Here is a 27728-nt window from a genome sequence, read left to right as displayed (position 1 = left end):
CAGAAATATATTGATTGGTTCACTGTAACTAGGTGCTTAAAGGCGGAATTTGACTGAGGCTGTCAGAGAGTAGGAAAGGTATGTACTCTGTACTTCCTTATTAGGAGATGGAGATGGTATGCCTTCAGGCATTCTGCCTGCCCTTGGGGCCTAGGTCTTATCACTGGCCACAAAAATAGTTTCAGTAATCTCCAAAGATGGAAGGTCTAACCCCACAACCTTGGAGTTAGCTTCTCATGAACTCTACATAATACAGCTACTACCTCTACCATTTCCCTGAAAACCAGCCAAGGCATCCATGCCTTGATTAGAAATAAAATTCTTATCTATACCTCATTAACCTGGATGCAGCTAATAGCACAAAGTAAATGTAAAATTTTAGTCTTCTGTTAAAAAGGCATATTAGTAAATGGGTACAGTGGAACACAACTGTAATCCCAGTACTTGGGAGGCTGAGACAGGAGGATCTCGGGTTCAAGGGCAGCCTCAGCAATTTAGTGAGACCTTGATTAAAACAAAACAAAAAACTGGTGTGGTGGTGCACACTTGTAATCCCAGTCTTTGAAAGGCTGAGACAGGAGGATCACAGGTTTGCAGCCAGCCACACTACTTAGTGAGGCCCTCTGCAACTTAGACCCTGTTTCAAAACAGGATGAAAAATAGGGGTAGGGAATAGCTCTTAGGTAGAAATGCCCCAGGGTTCAATCCCTAGTACTGCAAAAAAAAAAAAAAAAAAAAAAAAAAAAAAAAAAAGCTGGAGGGTGTAGCTTACAGGTAGACCACTCAGTTCAATCCCCAGTACCACAGACACAAACAAAAAAAGCTTATTGGCAAAAACAAATTTTAGTACCTGTATGCACAGGTTAGATTTCCAATCCCTTATACTTTTTTTCTTTTCGGTACTAGGGATAGAACTTAGGGGCATTTTACATTCAAGCTGCACACACAAACCTAGTTTTTATTCTTTATTTTGAAACAGGGTCTCACTGAGTTGCAAAGGGCCTCACTAAATAGTAGCTGAGGCTGTCCGCGAACTGGGATCCTCCCATCTCAGCCTTCCAAATGCTGGAATTACAAGTGTGCACCACCACGTCCAGCTTCCCTTATACCTCTTTGAGGCACAGTTGTTTGGGAAAAAACAGACCTAGATTTTAATCCTAAATCTGAAAATTGAGCAAGTTCCTTTTCTTCCCTGAACCTGTTTCTTTTCGTATAAAATAAGAATAGCAATAATACCTGTCTCCTGAGACTCTAAGGATTAAATGAGACACCATGTGTAAAGCGCCTGACAGCACTAGCTGTACAATGGAGGCACCATACATGTACAGTCCCTTCTTTGCCTACTTGCATGGACTTCAAATATACAACTATTTGCAGTAGAGTACTTAGTCCATTTGGCACACATTTTCTTTGTATTTGTAGCATTCTTTTATAGCCCTTTTTAGTCAATTTAGGAAAGGAGAAGGGATGAAAATTTTTTTAAAGAATTTCTAAAAATGCAAAAAAAGAGAAGGGTGTGGTGGTACAAGCTTGTAATCCCAGTTCTTGGGAGGATCACAGGTTCAGAGCCAACTTCAGCTACTTAGTGAAGCCTCTGCAATTTAGTGAGATCCTGTTTCAAAATAAAGAATAAAAAATAGGGCTGGGGATGTAGAATGCCTGTGGGTTTAATCCCCAGTAACGAATGAACACACACACACATACAAACACACACACACACACACACACACACACACACACACACACACACACAGAGAAAAAAGAAAAAAAACCTAAAAACTCTTTTATCCAGAGACAATCATTATTAAAACTCTGGCCTTTCCATGTCTTCTTTATTTTTTATGAACAGGCTTACATTTATTTGTTAAATATATCTTAAAATTCAGGTTACATTGTATAAACTAAGAACTAATATTTAAGTAGGGTGGAATATAATCCTAGTACTTGGGAGGCACAAGAGGATTGCAGATTTTTTTTTTTTTTTTTTTTTTTTTGCGGGTCTGGGGATGGAACTCAGAGGCATTTGACCTCCGAGCTACACCCCTTATCCTACTTTCTATTCTTTATATTGAAACCGGGTCTCACTGAGTTGCAGAGGGCCTCACTAAGTAGCTGAGGCTGTCCGCGAACTGCGATCCTCCAGGTCTCAGCCTCTCGAATGCTGGGATTATAAGTGAGCGCCACCAAGCCCGGCGTGAGGATTGCAGATTTGAGGCTAGCACATGGTAACTTACCCATTAAATAAAAAAAAATACAAAGAGCGCTGGAGTACAGCTCAGAGGTAAAATGCTCCAAGTTCAATCCCCAGTAGCACCAAAAAAATCCCCCAAAACAAAACAAAATCACCAAACCAACACACACACACACACACACACACACACACACACACACACACACACACATTTAGGGGTAGTACTAGGGGTGTAACTCAGGGGCATGTACCTCCGAGCTATACCCCCAGCCCTATTTTTTAGTTGTTTTTATTTTTTGAAACAGGGTCTCACTGAGTTGCAAAGGGCCTCGCTAAGTAGCTGAGGCTGTCCGTGAACCGATCCTCAGGTCTCTGCCTCCCAAATGCTGGAATTACAAGCATGCGCCGCCACACCCCGCCAAACTCTAATATTTAATGTGTCTCTAGCAGGTGTGGGGAACCACCTTTTATTTAGAGACATAAAGTTTCTGCTTGTGGATGTAAAGAGATTATGAACAATTCTTTTCTTTCTCCTCTCCCTTCCCCTCCCTGTTCTATTCTTCCCTCCATCTTCCCATCTCTTTTTATAGTATCTTTTTATAGTATCAAAATCTTCTTTAATAAAACCAGGAACCGTGGGAAGAAGGGTTTTCTTTTTCTCATGTAAATATGGTTTAGAATGTTCTTTTTCTTTTTTTGTGGTACTAGGGATTAAACCCAGGAACGTTCTACCTCCGAGCTACAACCCCAGGTGTATTTTATTCTTTATTTTGAAATAGGCTCTCACAGGGGGTGTGGTGGCACACACTTGTAATCCCAGCATTAGGGAGGCTGAGACAGGAGGATCATGGTTTGTGGCCAGGGTCAGCTACTTAATGAGGCCCTCTGCAACTCAGTGAGACCCTGTTTCAAAATAAAGAATAAAAAATAGGGCAGGGAGTGTAGCTCTGAGGTAGAATGCCCCTTGGGTTCCATCCCCAGATCCGAAAAAAAAAAAAAAAAAAAAAAAAAAAAAAGAAATAGGCTCTAATTAAGTTGCAGAGGTTCTCACTAAGTAGCTGACCCTGGCCGCAAACCTGCGATCGATCTTCTTGTCTCAGTCTTCAAAGTACTGGGATTACAAGTGTGTACCACCAAGCCCAGCTTAGAATGTTCTTTTTAGAGCTAGATAAGACATCCATTCCTCTGAAACCTATCCGCCATCTATGAAGCATAAAGCTACGAATAACATTTTCCACAAATCCTTATCTTTTTAGTTACTATGGGATCTTGAAATGACCAGGGCTACTGAAAGCAGGTCCTAATTACCAATAACACTCCATGCAAAAATGATCCCAGTGCTTTTATGACTATTTCTGGCAAGTCTTAGAAAGTTCACCTTTTCTAGTAAAAGGCATTTATTAGATTATTAGCATTATTAGATTATCTAAATTAAGCATTTAATTAATTAATTATTTTAGTGGGTCTGGGGATGGAACCCAGGGCCATTCAACCTCCAAGTTACAGTGCCTGCACTATTTTATTCTTTATTTTTTTGGAACAGGGTCTCACTAAGTTACGGAGGGCCTCACTAAGTAGCTGAGGATGTCCGCGAACCACGATCCTCCGGTCTCAGCCTCCCTAACACTGGGATTACAAGCGTGTACCACCACGTCCAGCTCTAAATTAAGCCTTTAAAAGTCATAAGCAGTTTTGGCATGATTTTAGGACTCTAAAGGCAAAATCCTATTTGTAATAAGTAACTACTTTTCTTTTCCAGTTGTAGAATACCTTGTGAGTGCAGAAAGATCAACTCAAAAAAATATAAACATCCTGATTAATTTCCAAAGCAGGAACTAAGTGTAAAAAAATTTCCAAAACAGTCACACAAGTTTCAGTACACAAACCTAAAAAGGAAATAAATATTATCTCTACCTCAGGTCTCTATCCAACTCACAGCACAACACAGAGGTTTAATAAAGTCTCCTGACAAGGACTTAATAAGGCAAATGTGGTCTAGAGTAAGACACTGAATGATAAGATGCTCTAAAAATTTTTTTCTTAACAAGCCAGGAGTGGTGGCAACATGCCTATTATCCCAGTACTTGGGAGGCTAAAACAGGAGGATTGCAGGTTCGAAGCCAGCTTCAGCAACTTAGTGAGGCTTTCAGCAATTTAGGGACCCTATTTCCAAATAAAAAATAAACTCAGCCTGAGCATGTAGTTTGGAGGTAGCATGAACCTTGAGTTCAATCCCCAGCACTACAAAAATTTTGGGGGGGGGAACAGAAATAAGTTTAGAATGAATAACCTAGGTGTTGAAAACATCTTTTTTTCTTAAGTATTAAAAACATTCCTCTAAAAAGCCTCTTGCCATTCATTTCCTTATCAAATGCTACTTTTACAGGTAATGTAAATATAAACTTAAGCCCATTCCTTTTTTTTTTTTTAGTGGTACAGGGAATTGAACCTGTACCTTCTACCTCTGATCGACACCCCCAGCCATATTTTTTATTCATTATTTTGAAATAGGGTCTCACTGAGTTGCAAAGGGCCTAAGTAGTAGCTGAGACTGTCCACGAACTGCGATCCTCCTGTCTTGGCCTCTCAAATGCTGGGATTACAAGCGTGTGTGCCACCATGCCCAGCTTTTCTTCTTTAATTTGAAACAGGCTTTCACTAAAGTCAGAGAGTCTCACTAAGCAGCTGAGGCCGGCTACAAACCTGTGGTTCTCCTATCTCAGCCTCCCAAGTACTAGGATTGAAGGGGGGCACCACCACACCCGGCTGTATTGCAATTCTTGACCATGGAGCCCCCGCCGTGCCTACGAGTGAAACTCCACATGCCTTTGCAGGCAGCAAAAAGAAAAGGGTCCTTCACATATGGCGGGAGTGTGCTGGAGGTGGCTAATAAAGCTGGGTGCGATTGATTCCCCAAAGGAAGAGGTTAGGGAGGAAGAGCTGTCAGGACAGAACAGGGAGAGCTTCCCCAATCCTCAACAAGCTACTTACATGTCAGTGAAGAGAGCTGGAGAGTCTGGCCGGTGGGACTGCACATCCTGCATAGCATTCCATTCATTCACTGAGGACTGATCAGAATTTATATGGCTCTCATAATAACTCACCCAGGTGAGAAAAAGGCTGCCTGGGTAGTAGTTATGCATTCTGGCTACTTCACAAGCCTTGTGTAAACTCTGTAGTGCAGACCTGAAAGGTAAGCTGGGAAATCAGCACTGTAGAACAACAGTGGGGTACCAAAAGGCCAACAACCCATGTGTACTCAGTCTTTCAAGTTTTAAATTCTATAGAATTTGGTCTCTGGAGAATGCACTCCCTTGAATCTAAGAGTCTCTGATCCTGATGATACCACATTATTATCCAACCATAATATATTTACTGAAATGGACTATGAATGATGAAATAGACTATGAATTATGAAATATACTATGTATATTTACTGAAAGATATAAAGCATCTTTAAGGTAGGGCTTGGGAGAAGGGAAGAAAGAGTACTGACAACTCACTGGTGAAAAGAAGGTCTAGGTAATTATAGAGCTCATGATCCCATAGTTGAAATCATGCTGTAGCTTTATTATTAGATAAACATCTCAACAATTCATTATACAAAGATTCGTTTCCCTTGACAAAGGATTGTATAGTAGCAAACATTCTATATAGTTCTTAGAAGTATCATTACTTTCAGTGTCTAGGAAGTACTGATCTAATGATGTTTATCATTCTTGGTGTCTTAGTCTGTCAAATTCTTTAAACCATTTATTCATATACATAAACTACTTATTCAGAACAGCACTGAGCTGGGTATGGTGGCACAGCCCTGTAATCCCAGTACTTGGGAGACTGAAGACAGGAGGATGAGGATTGCAGGTTCAAGGCTACTTTCAGCAATTTATTAAGACTCAGCAACTCAGCAAGAAACCATATTTCCAAAAAAAAAAAAAAATAGGGCTGGGGGCATGGGTTGGAGGTACAGTGTCCCTGAGCTCAATCGCCAGTACCACAGGGAAAGAAAAGAAAAGAAAAAGAACAGCCCTGGTTATTTGAGACTAATTAAATCTTCTGACTCTGAACTCAGGAACCCAAGAAGAGTAAACAAAACTGAAAAGTATCTTCTGGTTATATATTTGAGAAAAACTTCAGCCAGAAATACTAGGAAGTAAGATGCAAAAGTGCAAGAACCTTCCTACCTCAATGTCAAGAAAAGGCCTAGCTCATGGCTGAAGCTCAATGAGTACTTATCAAATGAAATGTTTTATCAGCTATAAACTAGTCTCTTTCCTAAAAGAAAAAGACAGCATAAAAGAATTCTATGCGCCAGGCGTGGTGGCGCACCTTGTAATCCCAGCATTCGGGAGCCGAGACCTGAGGATCGTGGTTCGCGGACAGCCTCAGCTACTTAGTGAGGCCCTCTGCAACTCAGTGAGACCTGGTTTCAAAATAAAGAATAAAAAACAGGGCTGGGGTGTAGCTCAGAGGTCGAATGCCCCTGGGTTCCATCCCCAGACCCGGAAAAAAAAAAAAAAAAAAAAAAGGAATTCTATGACCAACCCGTTTACATATTTTTCTTTTTATTTACTTTTTTTTTTTTGAGGTACTGGGGATGAAACCCAGGGGCATTCTACCTCTGAGCTACACCCTCAGCCCTATTTTTTCTTCTTTTTTTAAAAACAGGGTCTCGCTGAGTTGCAGGGGGCCTCACTAAGTAGTAGCTGAGGCTGTCCACGAACCATGATCTTCCTATCTCAACCTCCCAAATGCTGGAATTACAAGCATGCACCACCATGCCCATCTTTACTTTTTAAAGTACCTTTTAATACCTTTTTATTCACTTTATAACATATGCTTGTGTGTGTGGTAGTGGGGATTGAACTCAGAGATTGAGCTACATACTCAGTCCTATTTAGTCCTATTTTATTCTTTATTTGGAATAAAAAATTCCAAATACTGACAACTCAAATTGTTGCTAAATTGCTAAGGCTGCCCTTGAACCTGCTATCCTCCTGTCTCACCCTCTCGTGTACTGGGATTAGAGGTATGTGCCAACATGTCTGGCTAACAAATGCTTACTTTTTTTTTTTTCCCCCCCCAGTACAGGGGATGGAACCCAGGGGCATTCTACCTCCGGGCTATACTCCTAGTCTTATTATTTAATTAATTTATTATTATTATTTTTGTGGTACTGGAGATGGAACCCTTCTACCTCCGGGCTACACTCCCAGACCTATTTTATATTTTTATTTGGAAACAGGGTCTCTTAAGCCAGTGAGGCTGGCTTCAAACCTGCGCAATCTTCCTGTCTCTGCCTCCCAAGCAAGGGGATTACAAGTGTGTGCCACCACACCCAGCCCTAGTCCTATTTTTTCTTTATTTTTTAAAATTTTTTAATCTTTTGTTTTTTGCGGGTCTGGGGATGGAACTCAGAGGCATTTGACCTCCGAGCCACACCCCTACCCAATTTTTTATTCTTTATTTTGAAATGGGGTCTCACTGAGTTGCGGAGGGCCTCACTAAGTAGCTGAGGCTGTCCACAAACCGTGATCCTCCTTTCTCAGCCTCCCAAATGCTGGGATTACAAGCGTGCGCCACTATGCCCCTCTCTATTCTTTATATTTATTTATTTATTTATTTATTTATTTATTTATTTATTTATTTATTTATTTATTTATTTTTTGGTGGTACTGGGGTTCCTGGAAGCCCTTCTATCTCCGGGCTACACTCCCAGACCTACTTTTTAAAATATTTTTATTTGGAAACGGGGTCTCTTAAGCCAGCGCGGCTGGCTTCAAACCTGCGTGATCCTCCTGTCTCCGCCTCCCAAGCGCGGGGATTACAAGGGTGTGCCACCACGCCAGTCTATTCTTTATTTTTAAAACAGGGTCTCACTTAGTTGCAAAGGGCCTCATTGAGTAGCTGTGGTTGTCCACGAACTGTGATCTTTCTGTTTCAGCCTCTCAAATACTGGGATTACATATGTGCACCACCATGCCTAGCTACAAATACCTTTGAAAAGACTTTTTTATTTATTTTTCCTTTAAAACAAAAGTGAACCATGGTCTTTACAAACTGGATTAGGGTTGGGAATGTAGCTCAGTAGTATAATACTGTTTAGCATGAAAGGCTCTGGGTTTGATCCCCAGCACTACAACAATAAAAAAATAAATAATTATGAGCTTCGGATAAAGGCAGAAAAATGTGCTGTAATCCTACCACCCAGAAGCTACTGCTAAAGTTTTACTGCAGATCCAAATCTTTCCAGTCTTTTTGTCTATGCACAGATCCATAATAAATAAAGACATGACCATATTCTGCATAACTGTTCTTTTACTTCGTAGTCTGTCCTCAACATCTTTCCCTGTCAATAAGTATTCTTCAACTAGCTCATTTTCAATGACTACATAATATTCAGTAATATAGATGTACCATACTTTCACTGACTCATATTTTTTTTTGTGTGTGTGGTGGTACTAGGATTTGAACCAGGGGCATTCTACCTCTGAGTTATATTCCCAGCCTTATTTATTTATTTATTTATTTATTTTTTTGAAACAGGGTCTTGCTAGGTTGATGAGAGTCTCATTACTTGCTGATGCTGTCCTCAAACCTACAATCCTTCTGTCTGAGCCTCCCACGTACTGGGATTACAGATATGCATCACCACACCCTGCTATTTTTCAGATATTTATATTGTTTTCTATTTTTTGTATTATGAGAACACTAAAAAATTTAGCTAAAATCTCTGAGCAGATTCATGATTATTAACTCAAAGTGAATTCTTAGATTTATAAGGTTAAAGAACATGAAAAATGACAAGGAAATAACTTTCCAGAAAGACTGATCCAGTTTATTCTACCACCAATAGTCCACCAATAGTTCCTTAAATCCTACCAAAACCCTATTATATAAATTTAAAAAATTTGGTACTGGGGATTAAACCCAGGGGCACTCTACCTGCATGCCACACCCCAGCCCTATTTATTTATTTATTTATTTATTTTTGTGGTACTAGGGATAGAACCCAGGGGCATTCTACTTCTGAGCTATACCCTTTAGCCCTATTTTATTTTGAAACAGAGTCTCAGTAAGTTGTAGGGGAGAGGGTGTCTCTCTAAATTGGTCAAGTGGGCCTGGAACCTGCAATTCTCCTGTCTCAGGCTCCCAAGTGCCGGGATTACAAGTGTGTGCCTCCATGCCTGGATTTTTTTTTTTTTTTTTTTTTTTTGGTGTTACTGGGGATGGAAACCAGGGGCATTTTACCTCAAAGCTATACCCCCAGCCCTATTTTTTATTATTTATTTATTTATTTTGGTGGTACTGGGGGTGGAACCCAGAGGCTTTCTACCTCCGGGCTATACTCCCAGACCTTTTTTATATTTTATTTGGAAACAGGGTCTCACTAAGTTGCTGAGAGCCTCACTAAGTAGCTGAGGCTGGCTTCGAAACCATGCGATCCTCCTCCCAAGAGCGTGTGTGTGTGTGTGTGTGGGGGGTTAACAAGCGTGCACCACCACGCCTGGCCTTATTCTTTATTTTAAAAGAGAGTCTCATTGAGTTGCAAAGGGCCTCATTAAGTTGCTGGGGCTGTCCTCAAACCTGTGATCCTCCTGTCTCAGCCTCCCAAATACTTGTGTGTGCCACCAAGCATGGCAAAAAAGTTTTTTTGAAATAGATGCTAGGGGTCTGGCTAAGTTACTGAGGCTGGCCTTGGGCCTGTAATCCTCCTGTCTTAGTTCCCCAAGTGTAGGCATGCACTGCCCTGCCTTGCTTAAATTAAAAAAAATTTTAAGGAGTAACATGCCAGTTCATTTTCTTTTCTTTTTTGTTGTGGTACAGGGGATGAAACTCAGGGGCATTCTACCTACCTCTGAGCTACACCCCACCCCTATTTTTCATTCTTTATTTCAAAACAGGGTCTCACTGAGGTAACAAAGGGCCTTACTAAGTAGCTGAGGCTGTCTGTGAACATGATCTTCCTGTCTTAACCTCCCAAATGCTGGGATTACAAGCGTGTGCCACCATGCTTGGCTATGCCAGTTCATTTTTATTACAAGAACAGATTTTTCCTTTAAAAGAAAGTTGCAGAATCTTTTAAAATGCTATTACTCTAAGTAAGACAAAGTCTCCAAGATTTTGCTTCATTACACAGATTCAAAGGTAAGAAACAACTTAGTGTAACATATAGGATAATGCACATGCGTTTTCTTCATCCAGGAAACACATGCTTCAAAAGCATTTGCAACAGCATCTGCTTAACTTCCCTAAAATACACGCAAGGCAGAGCTGCTTCCATACTCTGGCTGCATACAAGAGTGGGAGACTGCAGTAACTACCTTCCTGCAAAGGAAACACCTGGTTTAAATGCTGTTTTGATCACTGTATTGATGATCTTTTTAAAAAAAAATTCCCCTATGACTTTAAATTCATTATTTTCCATGTGGTAACCAAAAGTGTTTCTTCAGTAATAAGTTAACAGCAAGGCCTACTCAGTTTATTTCAGAACATCAAAGTTGAATCTAGGGTTATTACTTGAATTAAGACTCCCCACAACATATCAGAAAACACTGTCATTTATAGTCCTTACTGCTTTTTGGTTTTACTTGGTACCTGGGAGTAGGCCAGTTACCTTTAACTGAGTCTTACTCAAAGAAGGTTCAGAGTTTTCTGTGAGAAATGCCCCTGTGAAATATGCCCTAAATCTAAACATCTGGCCTAAACGCAAGACCTAAAACTCTGTCCTACTTCAATTACTGCAGGAACTGATGTTCATCTAATGTTCAGTGACTCTTAGGACTCTGCCTTCTTCGATTCTATCACTTCTGCTACTCGGGGGTAGGTGATCTCCCTGGGGTCGTTTTCAGGCTCCTTTCTAAACTCGTTCTGAGGAGTGAACTCAGGCATGCTACCTCTGAGCTACACCTTGAGCCCTTTTTTACTTTTTATTTTAGAATAGGGTCTTGCTAGGTTTGTAAGAGCCTCACTGTTTGCTGAGGCTATCCTTGAACCTGTGATCTCCTGTCTCAGCCTCCCCAGCACCAGGATTACAGCTTTCAGGAATGAAATGTCTTGCTTTGCTTGCCGTCTATACATACTCTGCTCCTCGTGGAGGCCTCTACCACTGGACAGGCAGTGCAATGAGAAACTGAAATGTACATCCCCAAATAGGGGACGAACGCAAAGTCTTACCATTCTCTGGTTCTACTAGATTATTTCCTAGACAATCAATCAAGAATTAGAGTTTATTCTGTCTAAATTAATGAGACACTCTCAGGACAATTACATAACACCTTCAGCTTTTCTCATCCATAAAGGGCTAACAATACTATTTTAGGGCCTGGTGTGATGATTAAATATAACCCATGCAATGCACCTGGCACACAGTGAATAACCCCAAATGTCAGGAAATGCCACTTGATGGTTATTAACAACTTTGATGTCTTCTCTAGGCTTTATTTGCATTATGCAAATAGCTGCTAGCAGCCTGATGTGATGGTGCAGACCTGAAATCCCAGTATTTTGGAGGCTGAGGTAGGAGGATTTTAGGTTTGAGGTCAGCCTTAACAACACAGTGAGACTCAGCAACCGAGCAAGACCCTGTTTCAAAAATAAAAAACAAAAAGGGCTGAGGTTGTAGCTCAGAGGTAGAATGTTCTTGGGTTCAATCCCCAATACCACCACCAAAAAAGTAAAAGAAAAAATAGCAGCCAGCAGTTTCAGTGGAAATTTGCCAGCTGGGTGTGGTGGTGCATGCTTGTAATCACAGAATTTGGGAGGCTGAGACAGGAGGATCCAGGTTCATGAACAGCCTCAGCTACACAGTGAGAGCCTGTTTCAAAATAAATAATAATTATTATTTTTGGTGGTACTGGTGATGAACCCTAGGGGCTTTTCTACCTCTGGACTATACTCCCAGACCTATTTTATATTTTATTTGGAAACAGGGTCTCACTAAATTACTGAGAGCTGAGGCTGGCTTCAAACCCGTGCGATCCTCCTGTCTCAGCCTCCCAAGAGCTGGGATTACAAACGTGTGCCACCAAGCCCAGCTAATAAAGAATAATTAAAAAAAAAAATAGAGCTGCCAGGCGTGGTGGCGCACGCTTGTAATCCCTGCGCTCGGGAGACTGAGACAGGAGGATAGCACGGGTTTGAAGCCAGCCTCAGCTACTTAATGAGACCCTGTTTCCAAATAAAATATAAAAATGGTCTGGGAGTATAGCCCGGAGGTAGAAAGCCTCTGGGTTCTACCCCCAGTACCACCAAAAAAAAAAAAAAAAAAAAAAAAATTAGGGCTGAGGGTGTAGATTGGAGGTAGAATGCCCTTGGGTTCAATCCCTAGTATTGCCAAAAACAAAACAAACAAACAAACAAAAACAAAAAAACTATCCATATGTAACTTGGTCGATACTATCCCTAATTACCTTAAGAAACTGAGAGAAACACGCAGCAATAAGAAGTTCTAGACTTGGCTCTTAGCTCAGTAACTTAATCAAAGTATCTCTTACACAACTCAGTTCCAACCAGCTCTCCAATTCATTTAAATCTCTCTGGAGCCTAAGAATATGGATCTCACATGCTCACCTATGCTCCAGCCCTTCCACTGTGATAATTTGAAAATTGCACATCTAGGTCATCTTTAACTATGATGACCATACAAACAGATCACAAAAAATTCCACACACACACAAATCAAACATAATTTTCACAGTTTATCATACCATTTCAAATACTACTTATCGTAAAATATTGCTCTAATAACATTAAAAAAACTTGTAGGATCATTTTGGTAGAGATATTAAAAGTCATCTTACCACATTGCCTGCACAGATACAGGCTTGAATATGTGAACTCTGTTATCTGTTGATACACTGAACCCGCTAAGGATAAAAGAGAAAAATCCACAAGTGAGGGTAGGTTATTTCAGTTGTGAGTTTTCAGAGCTGTTTCTTGGGCTAGCAAGAGCTGGTTCATTAGAAGAAATCAATATAAGCTTCATGTAGAAGTTACTAGAGTACAGTATAGGACTTGACCAAAAGCTTCACAAATCACTCAACTTTACCTACCAGGCAAAATGAATGGAACCCTGCACCGAAGTTAGGGAGTTGGGAGCTTCTCAGCTGTAGCTACAGTCAAATCGTCCTGCTATATATTTCTACTTGGAAATTTTGGTTCGTAGCAAACCTGACCCTGGTTTTATAAACTGTTGGGGGCACATTCTAAAAACACCAGGAGGTGGGGTAGGGTAGGGTCACTGGAAGAACTGGCACAGGACAGGGGTTATTCTGTGGGCTGGCAGCTGGCAGAAGCCACAAGAGGTTATTTGAAACAGAACATATCCTCTTAGACAGTACTGCAACAGACCACATGCTCAGATTAAAGAGTGAGCCAGCAAACTACTACTTCTTTGTCTGGATTCTTCCCCTAGTCTGCCTAAAAGAACAGTGAGAGACCCTGGCAAGCTGTATTTTTACTCCACTTTCAGAAGTTTAAAAGAATTCATTGAGCTGCTGACATGTCACTTCAGTTGGGCACACTGGGCCTCCCATTCAGTTGAATGAATGAGCCACTAAGATGGAACCCACCCCCTGGCTTTCTGTAGGAGAATAAAAAGGGAAAGCTCTTACCCATCACCATCCAAATGAATTAGGGTGTCACTCCAGAGAGGCAAGACTAAGCCCATGGTACAAGTGCTACTGCAAGACAAGAAATAGTCCATAAGTCACTTCCTGCTACTCTGGGAAGCAGTTGAGTTTATTAACTCAACACAAAGGCTAAACCCTAATCTCTAAATTATGGTTTGAGTGTTAAAAGAGTGCAGATATTTCCATCAGGTTATTATTAATCCCACGTATGTTCTCAGAAGCTGTTAAAGAGATGGATAATCAGTTCCTTATATATTTAACAGAAAAACTTTATTGCTTAAATTCTCTATATTTCTGTCTTGCAGAAATTAAGCCATTTAGACCATTACTACTGACCTGCATTGGATAGGTCTCAACCCAGGATATATAGCATCCAACTCAATTCCAAAGATTCTTACTTTTTTTTGATACTGGGGAATTCTATCCGAGTTACACCTCCAGCCCTGTTTTATTTTTATTTTGAAACAGGGTCTTGCTAGGTGGGTGAGAGGAGTCTCACTACTTGCTGAGGTTGTCTTTGAATCTGTGATCCTCCTGTCTCAGTCTCCTCAGGTACTGGATTACAGGTGTGTGCCACCACGCCCAGCTTCCAGCTTCCAAGGATTATTTCTAATGCCTAGAACTGCTGCTGGTTGCTGAAAACTTTGGAACTAGTCATTTACTCAATTCTAATTCTGAGGTTTATGCAGATTTATTCAACATCAGTACACACTCAAAAGTTTAAAAGGAAGCCGGGCGTGGTGGCTCACGCTTGTAATCCCAGCATTTGGGAGGCTGAGACTGGAGGATCGCAGTTCCTGGACAGCTTCAGCTACTTAGCGAGGCCCTCCACAACTCAGTGAGACCCTGTTTCAAAATAAATTAAAAAATAGGACAGGGGATGTAGCTTGGAGGTCAAATGCCCCCGGGTTCCATCCCCAGACCCGCAAGAAAAAAAAAAAAAAGTTTAAAAGGTGGAGCCGGGTGTGGTGGCACATGCTTGCAATCCCAGCATTAGGGAGGCTGAGACAGGAGGATTGCACATAGTTTACAGGCCAGACTCAGCTACTTAGTGAGGTCCTTTGCAACTCAGTGAGACCCTGTTTCAAAATAAAGAATAAAAAATAGGGCTGGAGGGTGTAGCTTGGAGGTAGAATGCCCCTGGGTTCCATCCCTGGTACCGCAAAAAAGAAAAAAAAAGTTTAAAAAGTGGGAGGCGGAGACAGGAGGATCGCAAGTTTGAGGCCAATCTCAGCAACTTGTGAAGCCCTCAACAACTTAGTGAGTCCCTGTTTCAAAATAAATAATAAAAGAGGGCTAGGGGTGGAGTCTGGAAGTGAAATGCTCCTGGGGTTCAATCCCCAGTACCATACACACACAAAAGAAGTTTAAAAGGGAAAGGAGATAAAAAAAATGTAAAGAAGCTGGGTGTGGTGAGGCACACTTGTAATCCTAGTAGCTTCAAGAATCACAGGTTCGTGGCCAGCCTCAGCTACTTAATGAGGCCCTCTGCAACTTAGTGAGATCCTGTTTCAAAATAAAGAATAAAAACTAGGACTAGGGGTGTAGCTTGGAGGTAGAATGTCCCTGGGGAATTGAAGTCAGGCGTGGTGGCACACGCTTGTAATCCCAGCGCTTGGGAGGCAGAGACAGGAGGATCGTGCATGTTGAAGCCAGCTGTGCTGGCTTAAGAGACCCTGTTTCCAAATAAAAATATAAAATAGGTCTGGGAGTGTAGCCCGGAGGTAGAAGGGCTTCCAGGAACCCCAATACCACCAAAAAAAAAAAACCAAAAAAACCCCAAAAAAACAAAAACAAAAAAACAAACCCCAAACCAAACCAAACCAAAAAATCCCTGGTCACACACACACACACACACAAAAAAACAAAACAAAAAAGCAACAACAACAACAAAACTACAACCCAGCAAAACTTCTTTATTGAATTATTTTGGGATTACATAAAATATACAAAAAGTGTGTGTAAGAATGGCTAAAACATAACAATTTTTTCTTTTCTTTTTTATATGTATTTTTTGGGGTGCTGGGGATGGAACCCAGGGGCATTCTACCTCCAAACTATACCCCAGCCTGATTTTTTTATTCTTTATTTTAAAACAGGGTCTCACTGAGTTGCAGAGTGCGTCAGTAAGTAGCTGAGGCTGTCCAAACACCTGTGATCCTCCTGTCTCAGCTTCCTAAATGCTGGGATTATAAACATGTGCCACCTTGCCTGGCTAATTTTTTCTTTTCTTTCCTTCCTTCCTTTCTCTCTCTCTCTTTCTTTCTTTGTTCTGGGGATTAAACTCAAGAGACATTTTACCTCTGAGTTATATTCTACCCCTATTTTGTTTTTGTTTTGAAGCAGGCTGAGAGTCTTGATAAATTGTGGGGGCTATCCTAGAACCTATGATTCTCCTCTTTTGGAACCTACCCTCACAGGTTAAGACTTAAAATAAGCTAAGCATGGTGATGAACACCTATAATTCCAGTACTTGGGAGGCTGAGACAAGAGCATCACAGGTTCATAGCCAGCTTCAGCAACATGACAAGACTCAGCACAAAAAAAGGGGGCATGCGCGCGCGCGCGCGCACACACACACACACACACACACACACACACACACACACACACACGCTCGCGCGCTTGTCTTAAAATACTTAAAATAGAGCCAGGGCGTGGTGGTGCATGCTTATAATCCCAGCATTTGGGAGGGTGAGATGGGAGGATCCAGGTTCGCAGATAGCCTCCGCTACTTAGGCTCTTTGTAACTTAGTGAAACGCTGTTTCCGAATAAAGAATAAAAAATAGGGCTGGGGGTGTAGCTCAGAGGTAGAATGCCCCTGGGTTCCATCCCCAGTACTGCAAAAAGAAAAAAATTTTAAGTAAAAAAATACATGTAAATGTACTATCCTGTAAAACAAATGCTGGATATGGACCTATCGTGGGTGCTCTAATATAGCTCAAAATGATTTGGAGGAGTGGTGTTGGAGAGCATTGTGCAAAGATTTTATTTTTTTGGGTGGTGGTACTGAGGACTGAACCCAGGGGCATTCTACCTCTGAGTTACAACCTTAGCCCTATTTGATATTTTTATTTTGAAACAAGGTCTCACTAGGTTGATGAGAGTCTATTTGCTGAGGCTGTCCTCAAACCTATGATCCTCCAGTCTCTGCCTCCCAACTACTGTGATTACAGGCATGTGTCACCATGCCCAGCTGTGCAAAGGATTTAAAAACGACAGGAGGACTATCAAGCTCAAGCTGCTGGAATCACTGGGAGACTAGCTGGGCTGCTCACGACACTTGCTTCCTATCCACATGTGTCCTGAGCAGCCCAGCTAGAGATTCCAGAGTTAAAGAGTCAAGACTGGAATGGTTTATGCATCCTGAAACACTGGGCCTGAACAGAGATGCTGTTTTACAGGAGCGAGTAAGATGTCTTTCTGTTGGGCAGATAAGGCGAGCACAGGAAAATTTGCTTTGGAAATGGCTACCCAAGATGCAGTGGGGTTATTTTTAAGTAGTTTTTTTTTTTTTTAAGTTACCGAGTGCTTAGCCAGTTTCCTAGCAACAAATAAAAACTGAAGTAAAGTATAATGAGTTGATGATAGCCCAAAGACAAATCTAGAATCTAAGTAACTATAGCTGGCCACGGTGGTACATACCTGCGAGGCTGAGACAGGAGGATTGCAGCCAGCCTCAGAAATTTAGTGAGGCCTTCTGAACTAAGTAAAACCCTATTTCAAAATAAAAAATAAAAAGGACGAGGGGCTGAGATTGTAGCTGAGGTAAAATTCTCCTCTTACAAAAAGTAACTACTTATAATTGTCATAAACAATCTGTATTAATTGTGAAACATGAACATATTAATCAAACATAAAATTATATAAATTCCTTCAACAGCAACTGAGATAGAAATGACATTAGATTAGATTACCTAATCGCCATTATTCTTGAAGCAGGTAGCACTTTCCTTACTGTCTGTCTTCCTTTCTTTCTTTCTTTCTTTCTTTCTTTCTTTCTTTCTTTCTTCCTTTCTTTCTTTCTTTCTTTCTTTCATTCATTCTTTCTTTCTTTGTCTGGGGATGGAACCCAGGAGCATTTGACCTCAACCTCTGAGCTACTCCCTCTGCCCTATTTTTTCTTTTTGGCGGGTCTGGGGATTGAACCTGGGGGACCTCTGAGCTACACTTTCTGCCCTGTCTTTTATTCTTTATTTTGAAACAGGGTCTCACTAAGTTGCGGAGGGCTTCACTAAGTAGCTGAGGCTATCTGCTAACTGCGATCCTCTGGTCTCAGCTTCCCAAATGCTGGGATTATAAGCATGTGCCACCATGTCCGGAAAGCCTGATTTTTTTTTTTATTCTTTATTTTCAAACAGGGTCTCACTAAGCTGTGAAGGGCCTCACTAAGTAGCTGAGGCTGGCCGAGAACCTGTGATCCTCCTGTCTCAGTACTGGGATTATAAGCATGTCCCACCACACCTGGCTAATATAAATACTTTTTTTTTTTTTGATACTGGGGATGGAACCCAGGGGCATTCTATCTCCAAGCTACAATCCCAACCCTATTTTTTTTATTCTTTATTTTGAAATAGGGTCTCACTGAGATGCAGAGGGTCTCAACTAAGTAGCTGAGGCTGACCCTGAACCTGTGATCCTCCTGTCTCAGCCTCCCAAATGCTGAAATTATAAGCGTGCGCCACTATGCTCAGCTTATTCTTTATTTTGAAGCAGGGTCTCACTAAGTTGTGGAGGGCCTCACTAAGTGGCTGAGGCTGGCTGTATACCCACGATCCTTCTATCTCAGCCTCCCAAATGCTGAAATTATAAGCATGCACCACCATGGTCATTTTGTTTTCTATAAGCTAAACTTTGTTAGTGGCACTTGTCAGATGTGCTTCAGGCAAGATTATTCCCACAGATAGATGTAGTTCACTGAGGATAAGCTACTGGACCCCATAGGCATTTTTTCTTGTGAAGTTCGGACAAAGTGAAGATAACAGATTGCTTACATGCTGGGTCAGAAGAACCTGAGGTTACTGTCTCTAGCGGAAGACTCAACTAAGGTTTCCAAGCAGTTCCAATTCCTGTTTTATGGAGTTTTCAAGGAAAGCCTCAGGGACAATAAAGAAAGGAAGCCTTAGCTAGAGCAGGGCTGTCTCACTTGGGAGTCACTAGTCACAAAAGGAAAGCTATGAGTACTTGAAATGTGGCTAGTTATGACTGAGAGGCTTACATTTCATGTATTTATTTGCACTGGGGATTGAACCCGGGGGTATTCTACCTCTGGTTACTTTCCTTTCCCTATTTTATTTTTTATTTTGAAACAGGATCTCACTAAGTTGCAGAGGCTGGCCTTGAATCTGTGATCTTCCTGTCTGAGCCTTCTACTTACTGGGATTAGACATGTGCCACCACACCTGGCCTCATTTTTTATTTATTTAAATAGTCACTATTATAGATGATTTGTAGCAATTGCATTAGATACTATAGATCTGCAGAGACAAAAAAGCCCAATCAAAAGTTTTAGAATCCTAATGAATATAGACAAGGTAGGTGCTCTTAGGAAAAAATAGGTACAGAAAGATCTGCTTATTAGATAACACCAGAAGTTACAGGAGAAGGCTTAGTAACCGTGGTTTGCAAGCCTATGTAAATTCAAAGCATATAATTCAGTGCCATAATCTGTGAACAAGCTAACCACTCTGGCCTTGTGAGCCCTGTGAACATGCAAGTCATTTTCAAGCTGATGTTTATGTTCAAGCTTAGGTAAACGTGGGTTTGGGAGATTTTCTGGGGACAATGTGAACTCCCCACCCCAACGTCAGGACAATTAGAATCGCTTCCACTCTCCTCTTCTCTTTGTGGCTAACTTCCCCCAGCCTGTGTCGCACCCCTTAGCTATTCCAGGATAGCATTCTAGTCCTAAACCAGGAAGTCAATGCTCAGAGACATCTGGCAGGATTTCCTGAGGCTTATTATCTCAGCGTGTAAAGATTTGCTTAGCAGCCACATTCCATAGTTTTCCCAAGGTTTCTCCAGAAAATAAAAAAAAAAAAAGGCAAGAAAATAAAGAAGCTGAAAACCTTAAGGACAAAAAAAAGACAACTTCTGGGTTAATCACAGGATGTGAAGTACAGCTAAATCCAAAGGTGCATCATTAAAAAGGTCCTGCTTTGAGCTTAACTTGTAACTTTTCACCCTTTTAACCTTAAAAAAAATTTTTTTGAAGCTGGGTGTGGTGATGCATGCTTGTAATCCCAGCATTTGAGAGGCTGAGACAGGAGGATTGAGGTTTTAGGACAGCTTCAGCTATTAGTGAGGCCCTCTGCAACTCAGTGAGACTCTGTTTCAAAATAAAGAATAAAAACAGGGCTGGGGGTGTAGCTTGGAGGCAGAATGCCCCTGAGGTCCATCCTCAGTACCGCAAAAAACAACAACAACACACATACAAGATTGGAGTTTAAGTGGGATCTCTTTGAAGCCAGGACCACTGGTGTACTACTACAAATGGTGGGTGCTCCACAACCACCAAACACATTTCGTGAGCTTTCTCTTGCAGTTTTAACTTCTGAGATTACCCAATGAACAGATCTTTCAGTAATTATTTTCCTATAAGAGCTACTACCTTGTCTATATTCATTAGGATTTCTGGACCTCTTATTTGGGTTTGTCTCTCTCTCTAGATTTTTATTGTCTAATACAGTTGCCACTAAACACTTGTGGCTATTTATTTATTTTTCCTGTAGTGGGGAGTGAACCCAGGTCTATTCTACATTCATATTCCCAGTCCGTCCGTCCGTCCGTCCTTCCTTCCTTCCTTCTTTTGTGGTACTGAGGATGAAACCCAGGGGCATTCTACCTCTGAGCTACATCCTCAGCCCTTTTTCTTATTCTTTTTTTTTTTTTTGCGGGTCTGGGGATGGAACCTAGGGGCATTCGACCTCCGAGCTACACCCCTGCCCTATTTTTTATTCTTCATTTTGAAACCAGGTCTCACTGAGTTGCAGAGGGCCTCACTAAGTAGCTGAGGCTGTCCGTGAACCATGACCCTCTGGTCTCAGCCTCCCAAATGCTGGTATTTTTTATTCTTTATTTTGAAACAGGGTCTCACTGAGTTGCAAAGGGCCTCACTAAGTAGTTGCTGAGGTTGTCCGCAAACCATTACAGTGTGCACCACCACACTTGGCTTATTTTTCTTTATTTTGAAACAGAGTTTACTAAATTGTGGAGGGCATCACTAAGTAGCTGAGGCTGGCTTCAAACTTGCAATCTTCCTGTCTCAGCCTCCCAAGTACTGGGATTATAAGCATGTGCCACCATACCTAGCTACCTGTGGTTACTTAAATAAATAAAAGAGCTGGGCATGGTGACACATACCTGTAATCCCAGTACTAGGGGGCAGAGTCAGGAGGACTGCAGGATCGTGGCCAGCTTCAGAAACTTAGTGAAACCCTGTTCGCAGATAAAAAATAGACCTGTGGTGTAGCTCAGAGGTAGAATGATCCTGGGTTCAACCCCCAGTACAAATAAATAAATAAATAAATAAATAAATAAATAAATAAATAAATAAATAAATATTTCAGTTTGTCAGTCCATTGAGCAGGAAAAAGCAGTTTTTCCCCTGGAGATAAAAGTTTAAGTCATTTATTTTATATCATTGCTACTTAAAGATAAGAGGTGAGTAGTAGTAAATTAGGAACACACAGCCAAAGGCATTCACTAAACTTGCCTGCCTGCCTATTTTTTGACATTGGCTAAGACACTTTTGTATTTTCTAGTTTTGTGTGTTGAACTTTAAGAGCAGAACCATGTCAGATATTTTTGGGACAGCTCAAAAGGCCACTGGAGCAGGTTACTGAAAAAGAAGTTTTCCTGTCTCCCTTTTTGGTGGCATCATACCTATCATTGGAAGAGAAGTCCATCCCCAGGACAATGCTTTCTTCAGTGTCTTGTCTACCATTAGTTGAAACCACGACCATATAGCGTGTTCGATTCTGGTAAGTACTTTCCAGTCTTACAGCCTGGAAATTAACAGACAACAGAGAAATTTAAAAATTTAGAAGAGAAGATTTCAGACCATTTAACCCTTTTCATCAGCATCTTAAGATATACCAAGGGAGAAGAGAGCCAACAGTTAGGAAACCTAATTCAAATCCCAACTTAAATACTAACTATAAAACCTTGAGTAAATCACTAAATTAACTGAAGAGAGATATAGTAATACTTACCTGTTGGGCTGTTTTACGAGTCTTATGAAATAATCCATGTAAAGCACAGTGCTGGGTTTAGAGTAAATGTTCAATACATGTTTGCTATTAGCGTAATTTAAAATAACAATTGCTAGAGGATGTTCTAAAGACTGAAGAGGGGAATATGAATGACTACTGGTCTCACACCTGCAATCTCCACAAAGAATTATAATATGAAACAAACTACTAGCAATATCTAAGGGAAATTATTGGCTGTGCTTTATGAAATTTTTGCATATTTATAAACTACAAGATTTTCTTCTTAGTTTCAATGACATTAAAGGGAGACTGCTTTTTCAAAGGCTTCTCATTATTTTTTTGTCCAAAACTTTTTTTTAAATTTTTTTGCAGTACTGGGAATTGAATCCAGAGGCATTCTACCTCTGAGCTACGCTATTTTTTTCAAAACAGAGTCTCACTAAGTTGCGAAGAGCCTCACTAAGTATCTGAGGCTGGTCACAAACTGCGATCCTCCTATCTAAGCCTCCCAAGTACTGGGATTACAAGTGTGCGCCACGATGCCTGGTGTCAAAAAGTTCACACACACATATACATACACAGTGTGCTGAGGATTGAACCCAGAGGCATTCTACATCTAAGCTACACATTCTACATCCAAGCCCTTTTTTGTTTGTTTTGTAACAGGGTTTTGCTAGGTTGCTGAGAGTCATAGAACATATGAAGCTCCTATCTCAGACTCCCAATTATTGTGACTGCTTGCGCTGTTTATATTTTGAAGGGGCATAAAAAAAATCAATACAGATAGGATATTAAATGAAATTAAGGATTAACTTTTTTTGTGTGTGTGTGGATCTGGAGATGGAACCCAGAGGCATCTGACCTCCAAGCTACACCCTCTGCCCTATTTTTTATTCTTTATTTTGAAACGGGGTCTCACTAAGTTGCGGAGGGCCTCACTAAGTAGCTGAGGCTGGCCGCAAACTGTGATTCTCTGGTCTCTGCCTCCTGAATGCTGGGATTACAAACTGCACCACCACGCCTGGCTAAGGGCTAAGGATTAACTATTAACGTGATAATGGCACTGTAAATACTGTGCCTTTAGTATATTGAGTGAATGACTGAGTGTCTGAGTTTTACTATTTTTTTTGCCGGTCTAGGGATGGAATCCAAGGGCATTTGACCTCGGAACTACACCCCCTGCCCTATTTTTTCATTTTTCATTTTGAAACAGGGTCTCACTAAGTTGCAGAGGGCATCACTAAGTAGCTGAGGCTGTTTGTGAACGGTGATCCTCCAGCCTCAGCCTCCCAAATGCTGAGATTACAAGCTTGCACCACCACGCCTGGCTTGAGTTTTACTTTCAAATGGTTCAGTGAAGTTGGGCATGATGGCACACATTTGTAATCCCAGGACTTGGGAGGCTGAGATAGAAAAATCACAGGTTCATAGCCAGCCTCAGCAACTTAGCGGGTCTTGGGAGGCTGAGACAGAAAAATCACAGGTTCACAGCCAGCCTCAGCAACTTAGCGGGTTAAAGCTAAGTAATGTGTTTATAAAGATGTATTTTCTCCTCCCCCCCCCTTTGGTACTAGGGATTGAACCCAGGGGTACTGGGTACCCCCCAGCCTGATTTTATTTATATTTGGAAAAGGGATTTCACTAGGTTGATGAGAACCTACCTAAGTAGCTAAGGCTAGCCTTGAACCTGTGATCTGCCTGTCTCAGCTTCCCAAGTACCGGAATTATAAGCGTGTGCCACCATGCCTGGCTCATAAAGATATATTTTCTCTTTTGGAAATCTTCTAGTAAGAAGTTTGAAAAGAAACTAAAATTAGGCATGGAAGTGTATATCTGTAATCCCAGTACTTGGGAGGCTGAGACTGGAAGATCACAGGTTCAAAGCCAGCTTCAGCAATTTACTTCAGCAATTTAGTGAGGCTCTCAGAAACCTAGCAAGACTCTATTTCCAAATATATTTTAAAAGTTTGTCTAGGGGTGTAGCTCAGATATGGAAACGCCTCTGGATTCAATCCCCAGTAAAACACACACACAGACACACACACTGCTATACCTCATCTCAGAAGAGAGTTCTGGATCTACCAACTGGCTCCTGGTATTTGTCAGATTTTTTTTTTTTTTTTTTTTTTTGCGGTACTGGGGATGGAACCCAGGGCCATTATACCTCTGAGCTACACCCCTTGCCTTATTTTTTTATTCTAGAATAGGGTCTCACTGAGTTGTAAAGGGCCTCACTAAGTAGCTGAGGCTGTCTGCGAACGGTGATCCTCCTGTCTCAGCCTCCCGAATGCTGGGATTACAAGCGTGCGCCACCACGCCCGGCTTTTGCCAGAAATTTCTAATTGGAATTCTTTCAGTGCTGCTCTTCTGATCTCTTTCTTCTTAATTCTGTTACTAGTCCAAGATGGGCAAGCAAAGAGAAAAAGAGACACAGTTACCCAGCTCAGATAGCCCATTTAGTAAGGCAGCTGTGAGATTCCCACAGCCACCTCTGTGCTCCTGTTCTGATACTCCTAGGAATAGCCAGGGACGCACAAGCAGCAGAAGTGGTCACATGAAAGCTTGTTTCTCATGAAAGCCAACACGAGAACCTAATGCCCATCTTCTGATGCTAGGCATACAAGACAGAGCGCTGGACTGCTGATTTTATGTTTCATTTATGAAAAATAGAGCACACAAAACCAAAATAACTTATAAGAAGCTGAGAGGAACTAATATATAAATTGACTAAGGTTTAGACCTACTTGGCTGGGAGAAGCACTAAACACAGAGCTGTGGACAGTAGTTAATGTATGTGAGATGGGCCAGGAGGCAACACCAACTCTCTGACTGCAGGAGCACTCCAAAACAGGTTTCATTAACTAGACAACTGGCTACAGGTAATTGGATTTCTTGTAAACAAGATCCCAGATATTATGTACTTTAAACTTGGGCATGACTTGGCAAGCTTTAAATTAGCTGTTCCATTTCTCGAATGTGTTATAAAGTCTTATCTTCTGTCAAGGATATAAGAATTCCTGGCAAGGCTCAAAATACAAATGGCTTGGGAACAACTGAGCTGTGTTTCTGATCACTTTTGGCTTCCATACCAACTACTGGCAACTTATTGGCTATGTCAAAGCTGATAAAAGAAAAAAAATCTTTTTCATATTCCCTGTTATACAAGATATCAGCCCAAGTTAGAGGTGGGCAAGTTTTTTTTATAAGTGATATTCAGTGCAAACAGTTGTCTGTATTTATTATTATTATTGGTACTAGTATTGGGGGTTGAGTTCAGGGTCATTCTACCTCCAAGCTACACTCCAACCCTATTTTTTTCCCCCTGTATTTTGAAACAGGGTCTCACTAAGTTGTGTAGGGCCTCACTAAGTAGCTGAGTCTGGCTACAAACCTGTGATCCTCTTGTCTCAGCCTCTCAAGTACTGGGATTATAAGTGTGCAACACCATGCCTGGATGAGATGAAATCTTTAAAGAAAAAAAACTCTACAATGCTGGAGAATAGACTTGGCCGTTTACAGTTCCTTTCAAGCTTCAAGATTCTATATAAAAATTAAACAAAATTCTGTGAGTTATAAGCATAAAGAAAAATCTAATTTCTCCCTCCAGTCTATCTGAGGTTTATCTAATTTTCCTCTGTTGGGAAGATTAGCAAAATCTAATCATCTAATTTGATTTATCAAGTCAATCATAGATGTGTAATTTAAAGTGTAAGTTTATATATAATACTCTAGTACTGAAAATGATTGTATTTCTGATGTTTCCTCAGTTTCTGAAATTTAGGAATAAATGACTAGAAGAGGACAACTGAGATACACTTGATTAACACAATAAAGATCTCATTGAAAAGGATACCACTGAAGTTCTAATTGTCCAAACAAAAATATACTCTCAATTTTAAAATTGGCAAATAGTAACTGAGTTAATTATTCTAAGAAAGTCCACTTACTGCCTAAATTTGGAATCCAATTACAAATTTCAGGTGAACTGGATCCAGCGATCTTATTACTAAGGTAGGGCTGAGAAGTTATTCCTGTCTCTGCTTATTCCTAAAGATAAACACCCAACCTGTTTTTAAATGATGTTAAAATGCCTCTCAGTATCTACTTTAAAGGCTTAACCTAAATATAAGCAGTTCACAGACCCCCATCTGGTTTTAGAGCTCTGATTAGCATTATCTAATATCAGGAAATGCTCTTCCTTCAGGTTACGCTGGCACCTTTGCCTTTAATTTATTTTCACAAGAGTCTTACATCATGCCCCTACATGCAATGTTTATCTTCAGTGAAGTCACATTATAAAGACCCAATGTCTAGACAGGCAGCTCACCTAATTCATCAGAGGGAAAGGTTTCAAAAGTATGTAAATACTTAATTCTAGCCAAAAGAACAAAGCAAAGTCAATAGCTAAAATTAAAATAGACTTCAGATGTGATACTAATAAATTGAAAAATACTGTCTTCAGTGTTGGAAGATGTCTGTGTTTTTCTTCTTTTCTTTTGTATTCAGAATTAAACTCAGGGCATTCTAACTCTAAGCTACACTCCCAAATCCTTTTATTTTCAAATGATCTCCTTAAATTGTGGAGGGCCTTGCTATGTTGCTGAGACTGGCCTGGAATCTTCAGTCCTCTAGTCTCAGCCTCCCAAGTACTGGGATTACAAGCGTGCACCACCATGTCAGACTTAGGTTTCTTATATTAAAAAATAATCTATAAATTCCATTCTTGGTAGCCACCAAAAAACACTATTTAAGAGCTGAGGCTCGTTGGGTTGTAGAGCATTGGGTTTAATCCCCAGTACTACCAAATAACCCCTACAGCAAGTTACAAAACAGCATTTAGCCGGGCGTGGCGGCGCACGCTTGTAACCCCGGCATTCCGGAGGCCGAGACCGGAGGATCGCGGTTCACGGCCAGCCTCAGCTACTTAGTGAGGCCTCTGCAACTTAGTGAGACCTTGTTTCAAAATAAAGAATCAAAAATAGGGCTGGGGTAAGGAGAAATGGGTCATAGGAGGAACTCTAGATAAAAAAGAAAATCCAATAGAGGAGCAAACAAGACAACCTAAAGGAGGAGATGGGAGGGGGGAAGAAGGAAATTCTCTAAAACACTCAAAGCCAACCACTAAGCCAACCAAGGGAAGGAGGGATGGGGAGAGAATGGGGTGGGAATTGGGTAGGGTTTATTTTATTTATTTATTTATTTAATTTATTTATTTATTTTTGGTGGTACTGGGGTTCCTGGAAGCCCTTCTACCTCCGGGCTACACTCCCAGACCTATTTTTACATTTTTATTTGGAAACAGGGTCTCCTAAGCCAGCGCGCACGGCTGGCTTCGAACCTGCGCGATCCTCCTGTCTCCGCCTCCCATGTGCGGGGATTACAAGCGTGTGCCCACCACGCCCGGCCTTGGGTAGGGTTTAAATCGGTGATGTTTACATATATGTAGTACACACAAGTTTTTTACCCCAATATGATGTATGAATATAATGTACCAATTAAAAAAAGAGCTGGGAGTGTAGCTAGAGGTAGAATGACCCTGGGGGTTCCATCCCCAGTACAGCAAAAACCAAAAAATAGTAATTATCTCATTTTTGTAACAAACAAACAAAACCCAAATAGCAACGTGCTTATTTGCACACTCACTTATATTTATTCATTTATTTATTTATTTATTTATTTATTTATTTATT

General features: G+C 40.9%; 1 protein-coding gene across 3 annotated transcripts in view; it reads right to left on the bottom strand.

The window, feature by feature from the left end:
• The window catches only part of SSH2 (slingshot protein phosphatase 2), a gene marked incomplete at both ends in the record, with an annotated part of 261436 nt that overhangs the window by 41171 nt on the left and 192537 nt on the right, over window positions 1-27728 (bottom strand). For 2 of the 3 annotated variants that reach the window (XM_080712744.1, XM_080712746.1), the window contains 4 exons: window positions 5183-5377; window positions 12994-13059; window positions 13807-13875; window positions 21710-21831. In XM_080712744.1, coding sequence (XP_080568870.1) covers window positions 5183-5377; window positions 12994-13059; window positions 13807-13875; window positions 21710-21831 — 452 coding nt within the window. The remainder of the gene's footprint in view (window positions 1-5182; window positions 5378-12993; window positions 13060-13806; window positions 13876-21709; window positions 21832-27728) is intronic. The other variant, XM_080712745.1, reaches the window with a different exon arrangement.

The sequence above is a fragment of the Muscardinus avellanarius genome, assembly GCF_963383645.1.
Source record: "Muscardinus avellanarius genome assembly, chromosome: 16".
NCBI lineage: Eukaryota > Metazoa > Chordata > Mammalia > Rodentia > Gliridae > Muscardinus > Muscardinus avellanarius.
This window is presented reverse-complemented; position numbering and strand designations above follow the sequence as displayed.